Raw genomic sequence first — 24,372 nt, 5'->3', positions numbered from 1 at the left:
CTGAGTTCCCTTTTAGCTCTAAATCTATGCTCGTCTGATCTAGACCCAATCCTAGCCCTGCTGTTTATAGCCCATTTGACTATTTTTTTTTTACCCATATGGGGTTCCTTCTTTGCAAAATGAAGGATAGCATAGAATGACCTCTAAGGTCTCTTCCAGCTCGAAATCTATCTTCATGAGTAACAACAATAATAGCCAGCATTTATATAGGCCTTTAAGAATTGCAAAGAATTTTCAAACTCTCTCATTTTGCCCTTGCAGCAATGCTAGGAGGTGAGTGCTATTGCCATTTTATAGAGGAGGAAACTGAGGCAAACAGAGGCAATGAGGCCCTTTGCTCTTTTTAAGGTTCATAGGGCTGTTTGCTCAATATACTCTAAGGTCCTAGGCAGTTTTGTATTTTCCGTTCTGGGATTTTTTAATAGTTTTTTCTATCTTCATAATTTTTGTGAAGTTCGTTTCAACTCTCCATGCACTATACAAATACCAGCTATTATTATTATTATTATCATTATGGGAGTGAGTTGACAAGGAGAGATGAGTCAGGTACTGGGAAGTGAAAAGAATTTCTGCATCTCCTTGGTGTATTGCCCTTCTCCTCCCTCCCAGCTGTTAATTTTTGTTTGCAATGAGCTTATGAGAATCGTTTGTGAAGGAAGCATGAAAAGGGTTTAAGGAACTCTTCCATCAACAAAATTTGTGGTTTAGGGACATTTATTTTGACTGCTCAGAGGCCCTTCTTCTCATTGGCTTGTTTTGAGCTTTGCTGTGGATAGATGTCGTTATTGAACTTCTGTACTCCCCGTTTCAATGAGCTGTTATTGTATAATTCATTTTCACCTGAAGGATTTGTTGTTGCTGTTGTTGCAATACATTCTTTAGTTCCTGGGATCTCTGAAGAGCAAAAGATTAGGTCAATTCCTCTCATTTCCCCATTTCCTGGCCCCCTTTTCCCTATCTCACTCCCATAATATTATAATAATTGGTATTTATATAGTATTTGCAGGTTTGCGGTGTGTTATGGACATCATTTGAGCCTCACACCAATGCTCTATGGCAAGTAGCACCCAAGGTGAGAGATGGAATGCTGGACGTGGAGTTGGTCAAATAAGGGTTCAAATCCAGCCCCTGTCACTTAACTAGCAGTGTTTTCATTAGCAAACTATTCAGCCTCTCTGAAACTTCTCAGATGTCAAATGGAAATAATCCCAGAAATGCCTGCTTCCCAGAGGTGTTGTGAGGCTCAGACGAGATCATCTACATAAATTGATTTGCAAACCCATTACAGCTAGGTGGTGCAGTGGATAGAACACTGAGCCTAGAGTCAGGAAGACAAGTTCAAATTTCATCTCAGATGCTTACTATCTGTGTGACCTTGGGCAAGTCACTTAACTGTGTTTGCCTCAGTTTCCTCATTTATGAAATGAGCTGGAGAAGAAAATGGCAAACCACTCTAGTATCTCTGCCAAGAAAACCCCAAATGGGGTCATGACTAAAAACAACAGCGACAGCTGCAAGTACATTTTTCTTGGCTCAAAGAATAGAATTCTTTCTGATATACCATTCTAAATACTCTAATGATTTTACTTAGATCAAAGATGTACAATTTTATAGGTCACCTATGCAGACAGTAACGATAACTTAGTTAAGTCTTAAGTCTTAGTTTGAAGCACACACAAGTTAAATGAATTGTCTATAGTTATATTTCAAGATTTGAATCTAGGACTTCCTAACTCCAAATCCAGAATTTAATCTACTTTACCAATATGCCAATTACTTTATCATCTCTATTACATATTTAATAATAGTTAAGGGTAAAAATTATGATTATCTTCTCTCTTCTATCAGAGATGGACCATTTAAAGACCAGAAAAGTGGGGCTGAGAGGGCTAGCCAGACACATTAAAATGTGGCCAAGAAGACTATCAACCTCAACTGCCCCTGAGGGGCCACCTTGGAGGCAGGGTGATGGGTGGATAGAGTGCTGGTTCTGGAGTCAGACCTTGAGTTCAAATCTAGACTCAGATGCCTACTAGTTATGTGACCTTGGGCAAAAAGTTTAATCTCTGTTGGTTTCAGTTTTTTCCATTGTAAAATGGGGATAAAAATAACTACTTCCCAGGGTTATTGTGGAGATCAAATACTAGTAAAACACTTAGCACAATGTCTGGCACATAGTAGGCACTATAGAAATGCTAACCATGATTATGATTAAATTTAATGCTACTTGACCTTTCCCACTCCAACCTGATTCATGTTTACTTCTGATCTGCTAACAACCTAATTTTCTTCCTCAGATTCTGACTCAAAATTGTGGCAGGCTTGGATCTCTTCCTCTTCTCAGATTTCCCCATTTTAAGCCCATCTTGGTGATTAAAGTAGCATAGCTAACAGGGCAGCCCATAGAGTTATCTTATATCTGACAGCTGCCTTCTACCATCGCCACCTCCATCGCCATCTCAGTCACTGTAAACACCATTTCTATCACCATCACTATTACCACTACCAGCAATATTTTCACCACATGCTTCTTCCCTATCATCACAACCATTGTCACTGTACCACCAGCACCAGCCAGCACCACCATCACTATACCACCATCATCACCATCACCACCACTACATCACTATTATTATTCACCATCATTACTACCACCCACTACCACCATCACCCTCCATGGGACCATTCCTATGGTTCCCAGTTATCTCTTAGATTTATGGTCTAACTTTAGGTCTGGAATTTCCTAGGGGACTGTAAACTCTTTGAGGGCAGGGGCTATGACTTTTCTGTACTATGTACTCCCTACTTGAAGCATCTGGTATGGTGCTTTATGGCTGTTAGGTGATTCTTTATTAAGTATCTGGATTATTGATAGACTGGCTGACTGAGTATCTTTCCTCCCATCTGATTGACTGACAGGTTGACAGGTTGACTGGCTAGCTAACTGGCTAACTGACTAACTGAAGAGAAATGGAAACCTAGGAAAGGAGGGAAAAACAATTGCACCAGCTCCTGTGAAATAAGACATGGTGTTATGTGCATGGTGGAGGGAACTATATAGTCCCTCTTCCCCCCCAACCAAAGACGAAGATCACACCTATCTTGCTGTAAATGAAGACTTTAATCTATTGGAGGAAAATAGTAGAGATTTAAGAGGGAAGTAAACCCTCTGTGTGCAGCTCAAGAAGTGGGGAGAGGATGAATCGAAGGTGCTGATAGGTTCTTCTACTGCACATTGTAGGGAGAACATCCTTGATGGTATTAGGGTTCAGATAGATATAGATCAGAAGGCAGCACCATATTCCAAAGATTAGAGTGGCAACTTTCCTGCTGTAAGATGGGATCAGACTGAGGGAGAAGAGAGGGAAGGGAGAATGGAGAGCAGAGAAGAAAGTAAGGAGGAGGAAGAGGAAAGGAGGGAAAAGAGTTGAAGAGGAGAAAGGAAGAGAGAAAATGATAGCATAGAAGGGAGGGGAGGAGATGAGAGAAGAGGAGGAGGAGGAAGGAAAGGAGAGGAGGGAAGGAAGAGGAGAGGAGAGTAGGAGAGAGTAGGAAAGAAGAGAAGAGAAGAGAAGAGAAGAGAAGAGAAGAGAAGAGAAGAGAAGAGAAGAGAAGAGAAAGAGAAAAGATGAGAAGAGAAGAGAAGAGAAGAGAAGAGAAGAGAAGAGAAGAGAAGAGAAGAGAAGAGAAGAGAAGAGAAGAGAAGAGAAGAGAAGAGAAGAGAAGAGAAGAGAAGAGGAGAGGAGAGGAGAGGAGAGGAGAGGAGAGGAGAGGAGAGGAGAGGAGAGGGAGAGGAGAGAGGAGAGGAGAGGAGAGGAGAGGAGAGAGGAGAGGAGAGAGGAGAGGAGAGGAGAGGAGAGAGAGAGGAGAGGAGAGGAGAGGAGAGGAGAGGAGACGAGAGGAGATGAGAGAAGACGAGAGGACATGTAGGGGAAGGTATGGGGAAAGATTTATCCCCCATCCCCTCACATTCTCTTCCAGGGCATCAGGGTGGAACTTTGGAATATACTGGGTCTCTCAAATGGAAAAATTAGGCATTGGAAATATCACCTCAGGTTTCACAGTTTGGTGAACCCCCCATCGCTGGTAAGAGTTTCTCACATTCAATCCAATTTTCCCTTTCCTCTTTCAGTTCTCCACATTCTACCTACCCTGCCAGGATTATGTCAGGAAGCTCTCTGTGCCCAAGGAGTCTAGATGTCCATGGTTATGGTACCAGATACGTAACTAAGTCTATACAATTGGGTTGTGGCATGAGGGTAGAGTCCTTTTGAAGGTACAGGGAATCTTCTCTGTCAGATCCCTACTTCCCATTTTTACCAACTCCTGGGACTCCAAGAAATACCAACTAAATCTGGAAATCCTACCTTGGAGAAGTTGCTGGAGCTCTTGCCATAGAACTCCAAAGGGAATTCTCTCCCAGTCCCTCTTTGTAGGGAGCACAGAAGTAGTATATATACCAAGATTCCCCAGGTTCCCCCATCAATAGGGTTTACAAATCTTTAGTAAGGGAGATTCTCAGAAATTCACAAAACTCACCCAATGCACTAAAAATCCAAAAAAGAATCCCCCCCATTTCCCTCCCCATAATACTTTCACAGTTACTTTTACCTCCTTATAGTTACATCTTTTCTCTCTCTCAAAAATCCTTATTTGGAGGCTTAGAGATCTTTCTAGATCTTAGGGCTATTGTAAATTGAAGATTAAAGCTAAATCTGAAAACAGGGCACCTCCTCCCTTCTTTGTATTGGTAGTGACTGGGAAAGGCATCAAGAAAAGAGGGAGGGATGGTGAGGGAATAGTTAAGTATCTAGTACTTACTTGGGCACAAAACTGATCAGTCCTAGTGTATTTCTCATCTCCCTTTCCCCAAACACACCAAAAATTTGAATCTGCTCAGAAAGTAGAGCCTTCTGTGTCTCACTTAGTTCTTCAACCCCTTCCCAACTTATGTATATTCTTCTCCCCAGTCATGCTCAATTATCATGGTCTCATGGAAGAGAAAGCATTGAGGAACAACTGGAGTAAACCACATGGAATACCAGTGATCTAGACTCCCAGGTCCATGTGCTTCTCTCAAGAAGAGATTTTCACAACATGACTCACTTATATATATCCCTTGATGGTTTCCAAAGTGCTTTCTTTATCCCTGCTCTGAAATGGGATAGTGTAAGGATTATCCTTCCCATTTTACAAAGAGAAAGCTGAGACTGAGAGAGATGACATGACTTCCCCAAGGTTGCATATAGTTAGGATCAAAGCCAGGATGAGAGGACTTTAAAAAAACAACTAGATGTGCTTTCATTAGCATAGAGAATTTCCTATAGCAATACAGACTGATTCCTAAAAATAAAATAAAATAAAATTATAGGCTTAGAGATTTATCTAGAGTACTTCAAGGTTAAGTGACTTGCCTACGGTCACACTGACACTTGAGATAAGATTTGAACTCAGGTCTTCCTAACTCTTTATCTACTATGTCACACATTGCCTTTAAAAAAATCTCTTTACCTTTCATCTTAGATTCAATATTGTGTATTGATTCCATGGCAGAAGAGTGGTAAAGGCTAGGCAATAGAGGTTAAGTGACTTGTCTAGGATCACCCAGCTAGGAATCATCTGAGAACAGATTTGAACCCAGGACACTGGCTCTCAATCCACTGAGCCACCAAGCTGCCCCTTGAGTCCCATTGCCTCTTAAAGGACTAACACAAAGAAAAGCACTATAGTTCTTCCCAATGAAACCAAGAACTAGATCAATAGTACAGGGCAAGTGGTGACCTATTGTGGGCATGGCCTGGGATAGTTGAGGAAGCCATTGTGGATAATGCAGTCTCACAGTGGCCCTACAGTTAGATGTATGGGATCCTCCACTCTCCCACCTTCTTTGCTATTCCTAGTGTCCCTTAGGCTCACATGTCACGCAGCTCTGTAGCAAAGAGAAGACAGGGCCATGCTGTTGTCAGAATCCATGAGCTTCCTTCACTTCCCTCCAAGGTCTGTTCACAGGGATTCTACATTAGGTTCTACTCAAGTAGGCATCTCTTAAAATATTTGACATTTTTTCAAAACTAGCTGATAAGTGGCATAGTGGACATAGTGTTAGACTGGGAGTCAGGAAGACCTGAGTAACAAACAGGCCTTAGGCATTTACTAGCTGGGTGACCCTTTGTAGACCATTTAACTTTTCTCAGCCTCAGTTTCTTTATCTGTAAAATGGGGATGATAACAATAGCACTTGCCTCACATGGTTGTTGTGAGGATGAAATGAAATATGTCAAAAGTGTTTTGCAAACCTGAAAGCTCAAATAAATGCTAGTCATTATATTTATAATTTGGTGATGAATGGGGTACCCAAGAGAAGAGACTGACCCCCTTGATATAGATGCTTACTTACCTGATACTCTTGTAGTTTTTCTGGGAACAAGACAAACATTTCTCCTGAGTTGGATAGAAATAATACAAGAAAGACATTTTCCCCCAGACCCAAGATGGAACCCCCATCAGAGGGGACTGCACATTAAACTAGGATGGTACAACTCATTGGAACCACCTTCATGGTCTTGGAACATAGTCTCAGATGGGACTCTGAAGTCACCATGGTTTACTAAGTAATTAACCCAAATTGAGAAAGCAGGATTAACCCCACCGGATGGATGGGGCTCAGAGAATAGGAGAGCAGAGGTGGCTGTTGGGTGAGGAAGGTGTGAACATAGCAGTAAGGGCATTAGGGGAAAGAAAAGGAAGTCAAGAAAGGGTGAGAGCTGAGGCTATCTAGAGAAGGGGCTAGGGCTGAGAGCCAGGTGAAGTAAGGGGAGATCTTCACTCACATAATAGGTCCGACCACTAAATCTGTCAGGTGAGTCTTTTGTCTTTGTGTGTTGGTTCTTCTTCCTGTGAGGACAAAGAATGATCAGTTTGGGCTCTTTCTTTGCCCTTGGCTTTGGCCTTTGGGTCTATGCCAGTATCATCTGTCAGATCCATTAGCTTATGCTCCTCCTTGCATCTCTCATGGTCCCTTGGTGGGGTCAGAGTACTTAAAGATCTTCTAGGCAGAAAGGAGCATGAATTCAAGGTGGGTCCAACCATACTGATAAGAATACCTTATCATGGCCCTAGGGCAGCACAAAGCAATGGGGAACCTAGAAGACCAAGGAGCCATGGAATCCTTATCTTACCCCACCTTGTTAATAAAGGAGAGTGAGAATGTATTGTTGGGGGGGAAGGGAAGGGAGAGTTATACTTACTGCTTTTTGTTTGTCTGTAATTTTATTAAAACTTCCATCCTCTCATCCATATCCTTTTGCATGTCCTTTAGGAAACAGAGGATAAGACTTAAAATTCTTCCTTTGACAGATCCATTTTCCCAACCCTCCATGATACTCAGTGATGAACCCAGCTAGGATCTCGCTTCATGAGTTTTTTGGATATTGCTCTCTTTATTCTGATTTATCATTTATTTTTATTTTATATACAATATAATATGTATCAGCAATAATATAATACATATGGTTTGTTATAAGTATGCAATTAATTGTAATAAATATGCTTATCCAAGAGAAACAAATTTTTACATTAACTATGTAAATGAGACATTTGTCTCATTCTTTATTCCCTCTAACTCCCACCTGTCCTTCCTCTCCAAGAAGGCAGGTAATATTATAAAGGTTGTCCTTTATTATATATTATTATATTATATTATTGTATATTTCACTACATTTCTGTATTACCCCAAGTGAGGATCTTGCTTCATGAAACTCAAGAGTATTTGAGTGTCTTTTTAAAATAAGGATCTTTACTACATTTCTATGAAGCCAGCAGGAGGGAAATGTAATTTCTATTCTCATTGCCTCATTAGACAGAAAAGAAAAGAGAGACATAGCTGCAGGGGAGTGATTTCAATTCAACAAACATTAATGAAGTACTATTGTGTTGTGTGCAGCCCATGTCTTTGGCACTGGGGTAAGGGGGAGGACATATAGGTTAGAGAAGATATGATCTCTGCCCCAAGTATAGAAGACACTGTCACAATCACCAGGACAATCAATGACCAAAAGATGCATCTCCCAATTTCCACATTCATTGGAAATCGAACATTTTCATTTTCAGTAGAAAGACTCAGGAGTAGTGGGTAACCTGAGATAAAAAAAAATCCTGGACTGGCTTGGTCCTGGTGCTTGGAAGATAGGAAATCTGATTATTCTTCAACTTCTGTCTTTACTTCTTTGGCATTTCAAGCAATTTTCACCTCCATTTGGGTGACCTTAAGATCTACCACTTTAGACTTGATAAAAATAACCACCAATCGAGGACCTCTCTGCAGCTATTCTGTCATTGCCTCAAGTTCATAATCTCCATCACTGAACTCTTCATCTTTCCCTCCCAACTGACTCCATTTGCCAATTATCTGTTAGTGGCACCACCACTCATAAGGTTCAAATGGGGGAAAAAAAGTATATATAGCACTATATGAACACCAGCTCTTGGTATTCACATAGCCATCACTATCACTATACTTTGAGCTCTCATCACCTCTCTATCGGTCAATTGCAACAGTGTCTCCCAATTAATCATGCCCAACAGTCTCCAATCCATCCTCTACATAGTTGCCAAATGGATATTCTTTTTTTTTTAATTTGGAAAATATTATTTAATTCATTAATTTAGAATATTTTTCCATGGTTACAAGATTCATGTTCTTTCCCTCCCACCCCTCTCCCATAGCCAACATGCAATTCCACTGGGTTTTACAAGTGTCATTGATCAAGACATATTTCCATGTTATTAATATTTACACCAGAGTGATTGTTTAGAGTCTATATCCCCAATCATATCCCATCGGACCCACGTGATCAATCATATGCTTTTCTTCTGTGTTTCTACTCCCACAGTTCTTTCTCTGGACGTGGATAGTGTTCTTTCTCAAAAGTCCCTCAGAATTGTCCTGGATCATTGCATTGTTGCTAGTAGAGGAGTTCATTACATTTGATTGTGCCGCAGTGTATCCATTTCTGGGTATAATGTTCTCCTGGTTCTGCTCCCTTCTCTGCCAAATGGATATTCTTAAAACACAGGTTGGACTCTATCAAAATCTCACTCAAAATTCTTCAAAGACTCTCTTCCCTCAAGCATAAGATCTGACCTTCTCATGGCATTCAAAGCTCTCTACAATCTGGCTCCAACTTCACTTTGCATTCAGTCTCTGTTCTACTAGTGCTATTGCTGTTGTTCCTCAAAATCAATAGTACATCTCGTCTCAATGCTGTCACATGTCCAGTTTGAGCAGAATGGCCCTTAGAATCCCTGCCCCTTTCAAAGTTTGATTAGGTCTCAGCTTCTGTACAAAGCTTTTCCTGACCTTTCATTTTAAATTATGCTACATTGTATTAAGTATTATATATATGTATAGATGTATATAGTGTGTTGTTCTTCAGTTGTTTACTCTTTATGACCCCATTTTAGGTTTTCTTGGCAAAGATACTGGAGGGGTTTGCCATTTCCTTCTCCAGCTCATTTTACAGATGAGCAAACTGAGGCAAACAGGATTAAATGATTTGCCCAGAGTCACTCAGCTGGTAAGTGTGTGAAGTTAGATGAGAACTCATGAAGATGAGTCTTCCTGACTACTCCAGACTCAACACACTATCCAGTGTGCCACCTAGCCCCCAGGTGTATGTATACTATACATATTCATACATATACAGATACATGTTATATTCTCTTAAAAGAATTTGAGTTCTTTGGGGGACTTGCATTTTTTTTCTTCATGTCCCCAGGACCTAGCATAGTTCTTTGGCACATTTTTTTTTGAGGGAGTAGAGAGCTGGGAGGTATGTTTCAGGCTACCTAGTTTGGTAAGTTCCTCCATTGATACAGAGAAGCAATTCTTTTGTGCCTTATAGACTCAGAGAGTTGCCTGAGACAGTGAGAAATTGAGTAACTTGCAGGGCAGCTAGGTAATATAGTGGATATAGCACCAGGTCAGAGTCAGAAGTTTTTGGGTTCAAATATGACCATACATACTTCCTTGCTTTGTGATCCTGGGCAAGTCATTTCACCCCAAACGCCTAGCCCCTTCCTACTCTTTGATCTTAGAGTTGATATTATGACAGAAGGTAAGGATTAAAAAAAAAAAAGAAATTAAGTGACTTATCTTAGGTCACATACCCAGTTATGTGTCAGAGGAGAACTTGAACCCTAGTCTTCCTTATTCTTTAAGGCACATTATCCCTCTATCCACTACTTTTCAGGACGCCTCTTTGCCTTGCACAAAGTAGATGCTTGAGACATATTTGTTGACCCAACTATAGGAGTAAGAACTCATTATAAAAAACTGCTGGGAAACCTGGGAGGAGTCCATGGCACTTAAAAAAGGAGGGAGAGGCTCACAGAAGATTGCATTATATAAAATTAGGAACTTTTTTTTACCAAAACAATACCAATGCAGCTAAATCAGAAGTGAAACAGGTGATTGGGAAAATCTTTACAGCAAGTTTTTTTCTGATAAGTGTCTCATTTTCGAGTTAAATAGTAAAGTGATTCAGACTCACAATAATAAAAACCACTCTCCAGTTGCCAAAAGGATAACAGACAGTTTTCAGAGGAAGAGATCTAAGCTATTAATAGCCCTATGAATTAATGCTCCAAATCACCAATAATCAGAGACGTGCAAATTAAAGCAACCCAGAGGTTCTACCTCCCATCAGTCAGAATGGCAGAAATGACAAATGCTAGAAGGGCTGAGGTGGGGAAAGCTTACATTAATGTATTGTTGGGAGAACTTTGAATTGCTCTAGCCATCCTGGAAAGCAGTTTGGAATTAGGCCACCAAAATGACTAAACTCTGCAAATCCTTTGACACAGAGATAAAACTAGTATGTTTATACCCCAAAAAACAAAGAAAGAGACCTTCATATGCAAAAATATTTATAGCAACTCTTTCTGGAGTAGCAAATAATTGGAAACTAAAGGAGTGTCCATCAACTAAAGAACGGTTGAACAAATTATGGTATAGAAACTTAATTACAGTACATGGGTTTTGCTGTTAGGTTGTGAGTAAGTACTCTAATCATTATCAAGTCTCCTGCTCAAAAACAGTGTGTGGATTCTTATTGCCTACCACAAACCATAACCAAACTCCTCTAGCCAGCTTTCAAGGACATTCATTATCCAATTCAACCTCATTTCCTATTTCACCTCAACCTGACCCCTCCAATACAATGAACGCATCTTCTTACTGGCTCTTGGATGCTTGTTCCTGGCTACCTATATCTGTGTAAAACCTTCCAGAACTTCCAAGTGTGGTTTAAATCTTGCAGCCTCCAAAGAAGAATTATTTCAGTTTATATTTTTTCTCTCTTCTTTAAATTGCCCCTATTTCACTTTGAGTTAGGACCATATATTTAATCTTCATGGGGTGCTTACATTTACTTTCCTTCCTTCTCTCTCTCTCTCTCTCTCTCTCTCTCTCTCTCTCTCTCTCTCTCTCTCTCTCTCTCTCTCTCTCTCTCTCTCTCTCTCTCTCTCTCTCATTCTTTCTCTCTTACCATCTATCTTAGAATCTATACTAGTACTGGTTCCAAGGCAGAAGAATAATAAAGGCTAGGCAACTGGGGTTAAGTAATTTGCCTAGAGTCACACATCCAGGAAGTATCTAAGGCTACATTTGAACCTGGGACCTTCTGTCTTCAAGCTGGGCTTTCTCTATCTACTGAGCCACCTCATTGCCCCCTTACATTGTCTTTCAACTGGATTCTTAGAGGACAAGTTTTCTTTTTCCCCTTTTCTATTCTCCACAGTGCTAAAAATCAAGTTGGGTCCATAGAAGGACCTCTAAATATTTGCTGACTGTCTGACAACCTGGATTCAAATCCTGTTTTTGAATCTTAGTATCTGATTGTCTATGTGACTTGGGAGCAGTCATTTAACATTCCAGGCTTCAGTTTCTTCTCTGCACAATGTGAAGTTGGACTAGATGGCCTCTGGGGTGATTTTCAGCTCTAGATCTCAATAGCTATGTTGCTTAATTAATAATAGTATTTATATAGCACCTACTAAGTGCCAGGCACTGTGCTAAGTATTTTACAAATATAATTCCATTGAATCCTCACAACAAGCCTGGAAGATGCTATTCTTAGCTCTATTTAAACACTGAAGAAACTGACATTTGCCCAGAATCATACAGCTAGTAAGGGTCTGAGGCTAGATTTGGACTCTAACCACTGAGCAATCTAGAAGTTCTATGGTCTTGCAGCATTTGGCTTACCTTCATAATGTCTACAAGCTCCTGGAGTTTATCAAAATCCTTGTCCATTATATCTTTTATCTAACATAGAGGAAAGGAAAGATAGAATTACATGAGATGGTAGAGCACTGTTGCAAGAGTGATGGGCTTCTTCTTGGGGCTCTTCTAGAGAGAAGGGCAGATAGCTCTTTGTCAAGTCTTGAACTGAGGCACAAGGACAGACTTGGTGGCCAAGCTTTTGCTAAGGATTCTAGGAGGTTGCTGACTGGGCTTATTTATATCGAGACAGGAGATTCTGAGATCTTTCTTCCTTCTGTCTCCTGAATTACATGTGAATCATAGCATCTGTCTTTTACAGTGATGTATGAGAACCTTCCCAGAAGCAAAGAGAAAGATCAGATCCTAGATCTCAGAGCAAGAATTGCCTATGGAGGGCAGATCTGAGTCTTTTCCTCACTTTCAGGTTCTCAGCATGGATCTGTAGTCATGAAGACCTGGTTCAAATCCTGCCTCTAATCCTTACTAACAGTATGACCCAGAGCATGCCAACTAAGCTCTCTGTGCCTCAGTTCTCTCATCTGTAAAGTGAGGGTTTGTATTTGATGGCTTCTAAGGTCTCCAACAACCCTAGATCTGAGATCCTATGATTTTCTCAGCTCTGATTCCCCCAGACAGATAGGGATCATTCCTCACCCCAATTTTGACAGGTCAGGTTGAGAAGAGAATCACTAAATGAATAGGTTCATCCATCAATCAGCCATTATATATTCATAAAATTCCTATGGTTTAGGCAGAGTACCTCTGAATACCCTGGGATGGGAAATACTCATTTAGGGGTCCATAAGGAAACAAATATCAGGTGTACAGTAATAGTCATGATAATAACTTTATCATATAGAGCACCCTTAATGTTGGTAAAGCACTTTGCAAATATTATCTCACTTGATCCTTATGACAACCCTGTGAGGTAGGTACCATTATTATACTCATTTTACAGATGAGGAAACTGAGGCACAGAGTAGCGAATTGACTTGCCATGGGTCAAATAGCTATTAAAATATCCTAAGTCCAGATTTGAACTCAGGCTTTTTTTGACTCCAGGTTCAATGCTATCAATTGTACAATGGGAATGGAAAGAGCAATGAATTTGGAGTCATGTTTCCTGGGTTCAAATGCTAACTCTGTGTGACCTGAGGCAAATTATTTCTCTGAACCTCAGTTTCCTTACTGGTAAAATGAAAGGATTGAAGATGACCTCTACCTTTGTCTATAATCACATGTATCCAATTGTTCCTCCCAAAGAACCATATCACTTTTATTTTTCCTTTTCAGGCCTCCTAACTCTATTTGCTCCCAGTCCATGAGTGTTCATGTTATTACCTGCTGTATTTCTTCCATTTTTCCTCTGAGCTCTTCCCTCACCTCCTTTAGTTCATTCTATGGAAATATAAGGAATAAAAGAAGGAAAAGAGAGAAATCTAGGCTGGGGGAACAGAGCCAGATGGAAGGAAGAAGAAAACAAAGAGGAAGGAAGGATAGAAGAGGACCAGAGGCATGGGAACTCCCAGAAGGTCCATCCCACCATCTTGCCTTTGACAGCAATGAACATCCCCTATTAACTGCCCTCTACTCCTGGATGTTCTCTCCTTCCTGGGTTTTTATGGCAAGAGAGAAGAGGGCCCATGAAGGTGAATTGGCTGGAGAACCCTTAAAGAAAATGAAGTTCCCCAATCTATATTGGAACCAGTTTATCTACCCTGACTACCAAGCAGAGGTCAATTCAGGGATTTCATATTCTTAGGTCTTCTGAAATAATCCCTTTCCCTTTCTTCCTCCCCCACCTCAAATTTTGGGCTTAGATACTTGCCTTTATGTCTTGTGCTCCTCCTTTTTTAACCAGTGACATTTCCTGTTTTAATTCTTTGTCTTCACCAGACTGTGGGTTAAAGCCAGAGATAAAATAGGGATTGCAATTGGGGCTAATGGATATGGGAGAGGAGATGGCTCAGGGTCAGAGTTGCTCTCTTATACTCTCCTCTCAGAGAGAATTGGGCTGGTATCCTAGCCTGATCAGAAGAAGTTTTCTGGAACTTGGATTTCTATCCAAGAAGTTCTCTTCAAGACTCAAAATACAAGAGGCAACTACTTGTGGCAATCCAAGGAAATGGGAATTAAGGAGAAGATTCAAAATCAGGGAACCCTGAATCTCTAGGCTTATTCCCAGAGATCTTTAGGATGACTGGGAATGGAGAAGGAATAGTTAGCTATTAGGACAATGCCTGAAATTTGCCAGAGGGGTCAAGTGATAGGAGCTCAAAGCTTGTACCTTATCAGCAATGAATTCACAGAGAAGGTAATGTTGGTTGGCAAATAAAGTATAGAGAACATGAGGATCTAATATAGATGGTATAGAGGATACAATGACCCTTTGGTCGTGAACACGAGCAAGGGAGGAGGATAGATTGAAGGGCATAGCCATGAAGTACACAGAGTTCTTAAAGAAGAACTTTTTACCAATTGGCACTATCCAACAATGGAAAGGGAGGCATTGTGAGGTAATGAGTTCCCTATACTTGGAAGTGTTTCAGGAGAGGATGGATGATCACCTGCCAAAGGACTCCAAGGGATATTGAGAAATTTTCTGCTTTGGGAAAGAGATTGAATTACCTTGAAGACCCATTCCAACTCGATGATCCCATAATTTGACTATTAAACCCCAGTTCTTACCCTGACCACAAGGAGTGCTGAATTGTTATTCTACACCAAAGAGTCTAATCCTACTCTGAAGGCAATGAACTTCTGATTGCCCTGTGCCCTATGTGCTGATGGAATGGGTAACTGGGGATACATGGGCAGAATAATGGGTTACTACTAAAATGGCTTACTCTCAGGTCTACCTCCTCAAATCCCAGATCTCCCATTTCTCTTCCCTTCCCACCACCTCTCCTTCTCCCCTTGATGGTCAAACAAATGGCTGCCTGTAGTCCTGAAAGACCAAAGGAGCTTCTTACTTGTGTTGCCTCTATCTCCGTTCCCTTTCGAAGCGACTTCTGGTTTTTGATTCTCGGAGAGCGTTTGCGGCTGGTATTACTTTTGTCTGCCTTCAAGTGGGAGGATTCAGAGAGAGGACGACTCAGGGGCTACAAGGTAAGGACCCCCCTTTCCCATGCTTAAGGATGCCAGGAAATTCCTTGTTCAGCTGCATTTTGGCTTTCCAACCTATCTACCCCAACTCAGTATTCCCAGGACTTACTCTCGATTCATCTTAGCAGACTTCGAATACCATTGTGCTTACCTCTCCTTGTAAGCGCCATACCTGGCTCCAATAGGGAATACTGTACTATTTCTTGTTTAGGATCAGGGAAACCTACGAGTTATGGGGCTCATGTTCCCTGAGAAGGCATTCCAAGAACCTTATACCTGAACAATTGAGAACAGACAGATTTTTCAAGTCCTTTTCCACCCACTCCAAGATTAATGACTACAACCCATTCCCCACACATCAATATGAGAAGCAGGGTCATTTCACACTCAGAAACACATGGAGAAATTAGAATATTGCCCTCATTGACCTGGTTTGAGCCCTACCACCCACCCCCTCATCGTGCCATAGAGATGATGGGGGAACTTGATGCCACCTCTTCCCTTCATTACCATGTATGGTCTCTTCATTTCTGCCTTTTTGACTGACATGGTGGAAGAGGCCAGCATGCTCACTCTTCCAACTTCCCAGCTTCCCCCCCACCCACCCCAGTGTTTGGGTCACAGTCCTATGAAAAATACTCTAGGCAAAGTTGAAAGCAGTGAAAAATACTTGAGGTCACAATGAATGACCAAGATTCATTTACCATCAGGTCTTGCCTGTTGCTGTTACTGACTCTGGCCCCAGGGTTTCAAGTTGAGAGGTCCAGCCTTAGATGAAGAAATTGCCATGCTTCTCCTCCCATAATAAAGCCCCCTTATGAATAAATGCTCCAATAAATTATGAGCTCCTTGAGGGCAGGAGCCACTTCTATTTCTCTCTTCATCCCAGGGCTGGAACATAGTAGAGTGGGACAGGGATTCGATTTGCGATTCCATTGGCATAGGGAATGGTCAAATGAAGAGACTACATCTACCAATGCTGGGAAGCATAGCCATAATGCCTCTCTCTCTATATAAATACATAAAACATATGTATGCATTATTTATATAGAAATACATATATAATATTTATGTTTTTGCTTATTTTACGTGTATAATGTATATAGTCTTAGAGAATTGGGCATTGAGAGTTTCAATGACTTGCCCAGGGAACTTTGAGCTGATATCTTGTAGAGGCAGATTTGGAACCCTGATCTCACAGGCTTCAAGGCTTGGCTATCTATCCATTATATAGTTGCCTTGCCTTCAGCAGGTTCTTTATAAATGTTTTTGGTTGTTGTTTCTCAGAGCAAACAATATGGTACAGTGACAAGTGTGACAGAGGCTGGCACTAGAGAAAAAGTGACAAACTAAAGAGTATGTGAAATTGATCACCTCGATGGGGGGAGGGACCTGATTGAGTTGACATTAAAAGTTATTTGTTCCCCAAGCTGAGTGTGAGTGAATGGATCAAGGGGAGACCTTTTGGTCTCAAGTAGTGGAGGGGGAGACAAAAGGGACAAGAGTGAATTGGGGAGAGCAGCTTTAGCTAAGGAGGGAAGGAAGAAGGGTGAAAATTTTCAAACCACCTCTCCTCTCTTTGAGCCAACCCATTTGATTTTCCACTGCCTAGATCCATTCTGCAAGCTAAATTTTTTTTCCAAAAAGGATTTAATCTGTTCCTTGCTTTTCTCCATGAAGTTTTGTGTGCCCATGTATTGTGAACCATAAAAGTCATGGTTCATATCTGCTATTACCTGAGCAATTTCATTTTCCACCTCAATTCTAGACTTTTGTTTTGTACTTAAGTTGCTTCCCTTGGCATCTTGCCCAACTATTTGTTTCTCTGCCACTAAAATTTTAGAGTTTTCATTTTCCTTTCTACCATATCCATTATTTCCCTTTATGCTTATGCCCTCATGTTTCCTCCCTGGGATACCCTCCAAATTAATCTCTTTTTTACTAGAGAATGCTAGAGCCTGGCATAGCGCAATATAATGATTATTTCTTGCTACAACTTCTGAGTAATGGGGTTTTGCTCCAGAAGCTATTGCTGCTTCTATGGATTTCAGGTCTGGGTCTCCTGTTCTCTAAGTCTGTAGTGAAACAACTCTGCTTGCTATTAGAGTCCTGTCTCCCCTAGTTTTTGTTATTATATACTTATCCCTGATAATATGCATCTTGACCTTTCCCATCTCTCTTATTTTGGCCCTGTTCATAGTGATGTTTCATTGGGCAGTACCTTACTATGTGTCCTTGAAGAGAACACAAAAAGCAAGTCCTGATATCTCTTTGCACCCTCTGTTGACTTTGGGGTGTCTGTCTATACTGTGTGGTTTGTCTGTTAAATGTCTTAATTGTAGCCAGGTTCTTAACCTCCTCTAATTCTTTCTGTCTTAATATTTCAGAGGTCTCTTGGAGTTTTTTTCTTGAGATCATTCTTTTCTTTTTCTTGATCTACTTTGTTATCATGAAGATAGGTGGAAGTGTCTCTAAGTTCATTAAGTGAGAAGGTATCAACCTTAGGGTAATAATTCCTGAAGAAATTCCTCAAGTGCTCATCACAGCCCTTAAGAAATTGTCTCCTCACGTGTGCCTCTGATTCTTTTGAATCAGGCTAAAACCTAACAGTCCCTCAGTTTTTTTCAATAAGGCAATTGATAAATGTGCTTGAATGTTCATTTTTTTTTCTTGGGATAATTTGTCAAATTTTCCCCATGCATTGGATCTTTCTGACAATTGTTTCATTCCCTGCAATAGATCCTCATGGCATTTTCTTAGATAGGCCATTGATTTTGGATGAGAAAAATCCAGATTCTCAAAAACTTCTGGCCAGCTCATGAGTGATGAATCTTTTCTAGTTTGCTCAATAAAATTTTTATGTTCCTGGGGTGTAAAAAGTTCACATAAAAGAATTTCTACATCCTCAAAATCTGGTTCATAGAGGTGAAATGCCCTCTTTAGTTCTTTAATTGTGAGATGAGGCTCTAATAAAAATTTAGGCATATGTTTACATAAAGACTCTTAAGTCATGAGTGGTGAATGACTTATGGACCTTTGCATGTAAAATGACAGTTATCAGTGACCTTGATGACACCCCAAAAGACAACTTAATGGAAGTCCAAGAATCTGTTCAAACACAGATACCCCCAATGTAGCAGTCCACCCCTAGCTATGGGCAAGGGAAACAGTTAGTATGTACAGATTGTCTTAGAAGAGAGCATGCTCAGTCTTGCACTTGGCTAGGAAAGCCTCTGACCCTTGACCCCAGCTTCCCCCAGGTTAGGCGGGAAAACAGGTTTCTTTGTGCTCACCTGGCTAAGAGAAACCACACCTATACCTTGTCATTAACCAATGATAATCATCCCTATGTATTGTGTATATTTGCATATCAAAGAGATTAAATACAGCTGCAGCAAGCTCTGCCTTCTCTCTTCCCTCTCTTCTTCACTTGGATCTCAGCTCTGATGTCTATCCTTGCTGGAGCTTGGTCTCTGGCCTCTGGCCAAGCTCCATCTTTAATTCCGTTCCTTCTCTATCTCTCTCACCTGGGACCTGGCCTTTGGCCAGGCATTTTCTTTTCTCTATCATCTCTCCAACCTGTGTGGTATTAAGTTTGGATCACTGGATGGGTACAAGCCTTCTGAATAGTCCACTGATCGGAGTTTTGCTGTGGCTCATTGATAATTTATAATGCCTACATTTCTGACTCATTCCTGCCACCTCATGTCCATAATTTGGCTCCGCCATCCTCCTCGTGGTATCCAAAACTTCTATCCTTCCTCTATCTTCCTACCTTAAAGCTTCTCTCCCCTCGGGAAGCTTTACCCAAGAACAACCCTTGATAAATAAATATAGATCCCATGAATCCAACAAAATCACACAAGAAGAAATAGAGATACTGAACAGAGAAAGTGACACCAAAATAGAAAAAAGAGATAGTTTAAATTTGGGTTAGTTAGATCAGGGAGGGTTAGTGTAGCCTGTGAAACACAGGAGAAGTGGTTCCTTGTAGCACCTTGGAGTTTATTTGGGTGGATTTAGAATCCCTTAGAATTATTAAACCTATATATGAATTTCAATCTCAAGCCTAGACTAAAATATCATTAACCTCTACAATCAACCACATAGGAATAGAATAATTGCCTTACAATCACACATTAAGAAAGATACCTACATTCATTACATAAAAAAAAAAGAATCTCACTTGCACACATGAGGATGGCACAAGCATCCTGTATAAAGTTTCACTCACATGCATCAACATATTCACTCTTACACACATGCATGATCCTGTAGTTCCAGATACCTGAGATGGTCTTTCAAGGTGAGACAACATGCAAGTATGTATCCTGTAAAGGAGAAAGCACCCTGGACCTGTGACAAACTTCAGGTAATACAAAAGGAAATAATGGACAGGGAAGAATGGGAAAAGGAAAGTTGGGAGAAGGGGTCCCTGTCTCTATCTAAACCCTTTTCCTCCCTCCTTGAGTCTGGGGAGAACTCAGGCCTTGGCAGCTTAAGCCCCCTGAGAGAAAGTCAGGTTGACTCACACCTGGGCAATAGGCACTAAGGTAAAGTCTGCTCAGGTTTCTTTTCAGAAAGTCCCTTCAGTTGGGAAGTGTTGGGGGGAAAGATTTCCAGTCACCAGCAGGAAAAATGGGTAACCCTCAGGAGAAAGTCTTTTTCCCAACATTTCTCTTCGGCTTGTCAAGACCGAGAGACCCACTGCTCTCTCAGCCAGAGTCCCTCCCCCATCGAGGTGATCAATTTCACCTACTCTTTAGCTTGGCACTTTTTCTCTAGTGCCAGCCTCTGTCACACAAGAGCTCAACATCTGGCATCCAAAGGCTGCCATTTGAATTCAAACAAGGTTCTGTCACTCACTATTTCTATGATCTTGGGCAAGTCATAGGGACCTTAGAGACCAATGAGCCTGACTCCCTACTTTTCAGATGAGAAAACTGAAGATCTGGGAGCTTAAGTGGTTATCCAGTTAGTAAGTGTCTAAGGCAGGACTAATACTCTAGTATTCCTAATTGGAAGCCCATTCACCTAACCATCATTAAACTTCTCTCATCTTAAAATGGACTAGGCATGGGAGTGGGATGGGGTAGGGGGGCAACCAAGTCTTAGCTTGGGGCAGCTAGGCAGTTGTAAAATGGAGATTTGAAACCTGGACTTCAACCCCCAGAAGTCCTTGGTACTTCCCAGAATTCCCTATAATTTCACCTGAGTCCTCACCGGAGTGCAAGAACACAATTTAGTATTTAAAGGGCTCTCTGCCTCCCAAGCTCTCTCGTCTTCTGCTTCTAAGCACATGCTTCTCGGTATGCAAGATGTAGTAAGTGAATTGTGAATGGGCTAATCAGCCCTAGGCATGTGCTTTTCTTATTTTGTATTTTCTTACTTCCTTGATTTCTAATAATCTTTAGTAAACCTCATAAAATATATTATTTTTCTCAGTAGAGACTAATTTAATTTTTACATTGTGTAGTAAATAGAATGCAGGGCCTGGAGTCAGGAAAACCTGAGTTCAAGTTCACTTATTAGTTAGGTCACCCTGGGCAAGTCACTCAACCTCCCCCTTGCCTCACTTTCCTTAACTGTAAAATGGGGATAATACTAGTACCTACCTTTCAGGGTGATTGTGAGGCTCATAAAAGATAAGATTTGTAAAGGTGTTGAGCACATTGCCTGAAACATAGTAAGTTCTATCTAAGTCCTTGTTCTCTTCCTTTCCCTTTAAGGCTGGTTCTCTACAATGCCAGTGGTGTAAAACTCAAATAGAAACACATCTCTCTGTACAGTATAATGACTTAGAAAACCTTAAGTTATTACTGTCTAGGTTTATTATATTTCATTTATTTTGTTTAACATTTTCTAATTACATTTTCATCTGTTTTCAGTTGTACTAGGGAGTTTTGCAGGCATAGAGTTTGACACATCTGAACTACACTCAAATATTTCTATAAATAAATGTTTATTGAACTGAATTTAACCCAAATCCAGGTTTTCTGACTCCAAATCCAGGATTCTTTTCATTCTTGTCTTTGTTTTCCTAATCTAATTCTTGAAGTAATCCTCCAATGTAGGTAATGCAATTATTACTCTCATCCCATAAATGACTTGTCCAAAGTCTCAAGGGAAGAATTTTTGGACTCCAGTTTTACTATTCTTTCCATAACATCATTCCGTACCCATCTCTCTGTCTCTGAATTTTTGTGTCTTTCTCTTTCTCTTTCTCTTTCTCTTTCTCTTTCTCTTTCTCTTTCTCTGTTTCTGTCTCTTCCCCCTCTGTTGTCTTCTCTGTGTCTCTTTCCTTATTGTCTATCTGTCTCTTGGATATCTGTTTCTCTCCTTGTAAATGCTGCTCATGTTAGACATCCTAAAGTGGATGGGCTGCTCATAGAGGACTAACTGAGCCTATTTCAGGGGTGCTCATCCATCTTTGGTGCCCACCTGATATTCAACTCTCACCCACAGCTCTTAAGAATCTGTAGCATGTGCGGTGGCCACACCATTGTCAAAACTGTCTCAGCAGGCAGGATAAACCAAGTCAAGGGGAACAGACAGGTCTAGAACCCTTTGTTGAGTTAGGGAGGGTATCTGCCCCAAGCATATGATGACTTCCTGTGGTGGGATGGGCTGATAAGAACAATTTTTCCAATGGCCATGAAGACAGCCAAAGTGGACTCTGTGGCACTCTAGAGCTTAATCAGACATTGAAGATGCCAAGATCATCCACTGTTTTCCAGGCCATTTCTAGTTGTCCTGATTTTTATCCTACCATTGGATTTTGGTGACCCTGATAGAGAGAGTGAGCTTGTGCAACTCTGCCTCACTTAAATCCAATCCACTTTGCAAATTAAGACATCGCCCTGTGAGATCCTTGGTCCTCTTTGAAAGGAAGAGTGAGGAACATAACTAATGCTACTTCCTTTCCTTTATCCTTCATCATCATTTGTTAATTATACAAAGTGCCAATTTGAATCCATAGACACTGCAGACTGCATGAGGTTAGTGTCATATCTAGGAAAGGTTTTCAGTATTTGATCTGTCTGGAGACAGATACAGACAGACATACAGACACACACACACAGAGACAGACAGACAGACAGACAGAGACAGAGAAACAGAGAGAGAAAGAATGTGTCCTTTTGCCATCCTAATAGAATTCCTTCCTTCCTAACTTCCTAACTTGTCATCTCTCAGAAATGTTTATCAAAGGTTTTATAGGGTAATAGGGACATCCCACATCCATCAATATTCAAGATGCTCTGAGCTCAGAGGGTTTTTTGTTGTTGTTTTGGGGTTTTTTGTTGCATCATGGACCCTCTGAACCCCTTCTCAGAATACTTTTTTTGAAATGAATAAAATAAAGTACACACAATTAAAAAGGAAACCAATTATGTAGAAATAAAGTTGTCAAAATATAAATTTTTGAAAAGTCCACAGCCTTGCTCTAAGCCCTGATATTTTAAACTCAGAATACGTTTGAATTCTAGAATCAAACAATCAAAAAGGGGCAAAGTAGGTGGGAACATTTCCTAGACACCTCTACTAATTCAAGGGACCAAAGGCAGGAACTAGGGAGGAACCAGTCCTTCATCATTCTGGGAGAACTGCAGTACCTGAGCCATTGAATGAATACAGATGAGACTACATAGGAAATGCTTTGTGTGTGGTTGAAGAGAACCAGCCATGCCCTATGGGGTTCTTTAAAAACAGTAAGCCAATTCAGAATCCTAGAATAATGGCAGGCCAGCCTGGCTAGGGGCAGATGAGTGTCTGAGAGGAAATGTCTTAGGGAAGAGGATTCTTTCCTCTTTGACCAGAGAAAAACCTTTTAACCATATAAAGTTGGAAGAGTTGGATCACCCATCATCATCAGTACTGGTGCTCCCAGAATAGCAGTGGCTAACAGCAACATTTGGATCAGGAAGAAAAGCAGCTTTAGGGGTTCTTTAAAAGCACTTGTCATCAGAGCCCAAGGGAAAAGTGACCTAAAACAAAGGGTAACTTTATGAAGACCCCAAAAAAGAAAAGGAAGCTCAGGAGGTACCCCTTTCTCTATGTTTGAACCCCAACTCTGTAGAGTCTGAGACTGCAAAGTCCCATACTTTGTAAGGGAGGTATATTTTTGTATTAACTCTTCTTATCATATCCTCTCAGAAAATTTTCATCATTGTTGTAGTTTGTGGTTTAATTGTTTCAGCCATATCTGTTTGTGATTCCATTTGAGGTTTTCTTTTTTTTTTTGTAAACCCTTACCTTCCATCTTGGAGTCAATACTGTGTATTGGCTCCAAGGCAGAAGAGTGGTAAGGGCTAGGTAATGGGGGTTAAGTGACTTGTCCAGGGTCACACAGCTGGGAAGTGCCTGGGGTCATATTTGAACCCAGGACCTCCTGTCTCTAGGCCTGACTCTCAATCCACTGAGCCACCTAGCTGCCCTCGATTTGAGGTTTTCTTGGCAAAGATGCTGGAGTGGTTTGTCATTTCCTTCTCCAGCTTATTTTACAGATAAGGAACTGAGGCAAAGAGGGATAAGTGACTTGCCCAGGGTCATATAGTTCTTGCCTGAGGTCATTTTTGAACTCAGATCTTCCTGACTCTGGGCCTGGCACTCTATCCTTTTTACCATCCAGTTGCCCATAAATACTCACTTCTAAAAGGCAGTTAACTCTATCTAGTGAGTTGAAACTCTGAAGCTTGAAGATTGGATTTAACTATTTCCTGATTTGTAACAATGAAGATATTTAGTCTAACAAAATCAAGGAATGTATTGGGCACTTTGTATTACTCCACCCTACTTTGTCTAACAAAATCGGAAATGTCTGTAACCATGCTTGAGGATTGAGTGTTTAGGAGGATGGCCTTTGATAGAGAAAATGAAAAATCAGAAACAACTGACAGACAAACAATTGGGATGTCCTAAGTCAAGCTTAGGCTACCATTGTTGCAGAGGAGATGCATGAAAGGGAGGTAGAATCGTCTAGGTAT

General features: G+C 40.8%; 2 protein-coding genes across 17 annotated transcripts in view; one reads left to right on the top strand and one right to left on the bottom strand.

Moving 5' to 3' along the window:
- Nucleotides 1-696: 696 nt before the first annotated feature.
- TEX35 (testis expressed 35) lies at nucleotides 697-16,022 on the bottom strand. Of its 11 annotated transcripts, none has more exons than XM_007480846.3 (10): nucleotides 15,899-16,019; nucleotides 15,256-15,384; nucleotides 14,112-14,180; nucleotides 13,625-13,681; nucleotides 12,266-12,325; nucleotides 7,248-7,312; nucleotides 6,831-6,894; nucleotides 6,398-6,441; nucleotides 5,917-5,999; nucleotides 697-894 (listed from the first exon to the last, which is right to left on the bottom strand). In XM_007480846.3, the coding sequence occupies exons 1-9, from the start codon at nucleotides 15,953-15,955 to the stop codon at nucleotides 5,963-5,965; spliced, it is 582 nt and encodes a 193-aa protein (XP_007480908.1). In that variant the 5' UTR covers nucleotides 15,956-16,019; the 3' UTR covers nucleotides 697-894; nucleotides 5,917-5,962. The 11 variants fall into 11 exon arrangements, with proteins under 11 accessions (XP_007480908.1, XP_056670119.1, XP_007480910.1 ...); XM_056814141.1 differs by having other exon boundaries at nucleotides 5,917-5,929; XM_007480848.3 differs by having other exon boundaries at nucleotides 6,398-6,417.
- The window catches only part of CLEC20A (C-type lectin domain containing 20A), a 39,870-nt gene continuing 30,299 nt past the window's right edge, over nucleotides 14,802-24,372 (top strand). For 3 of the 6 annotated variants that reach the window (XM_056814135.1, XM_016429967.2, XM_016429965.2), the window contains exons 1-2: nucleotides 14,802-15,391; nucleotides 19,667-19,760. The gene's annotated coding sequence lies outside the window, so the exon portion shown is untranslated. The remainder of the gene's footprint in view (nucleotides 15,392-19,666; nucleotides 19,761-24,372) is intronic. The other 3 variants (XR_008915847.1, XM_016429968.2, XM_016429964.2) reach the window with 1 other exon arrangement.

This window comes from Monodelphis domestica, chromosome 2 (assembly GCF_027887165.1).
Source record: "Monodelphis domestica isolate mMonDom1 chromosome 2, mMonDom1.pri, whole genome shotgun sequence".
In the NCBI taxonomy this organism is placed as follows: Eukaryota; Metazoa; Chordata; class Mammalia; order Didelphimorphia; family Didelphidae; genus Monodelphis; species Monodelphis domestica.
The sequence above is the reverse complement of the archived record's forward strand: the minus strand, read 5'-3'. Positions and strand labels throughout refer to the sequence as shown.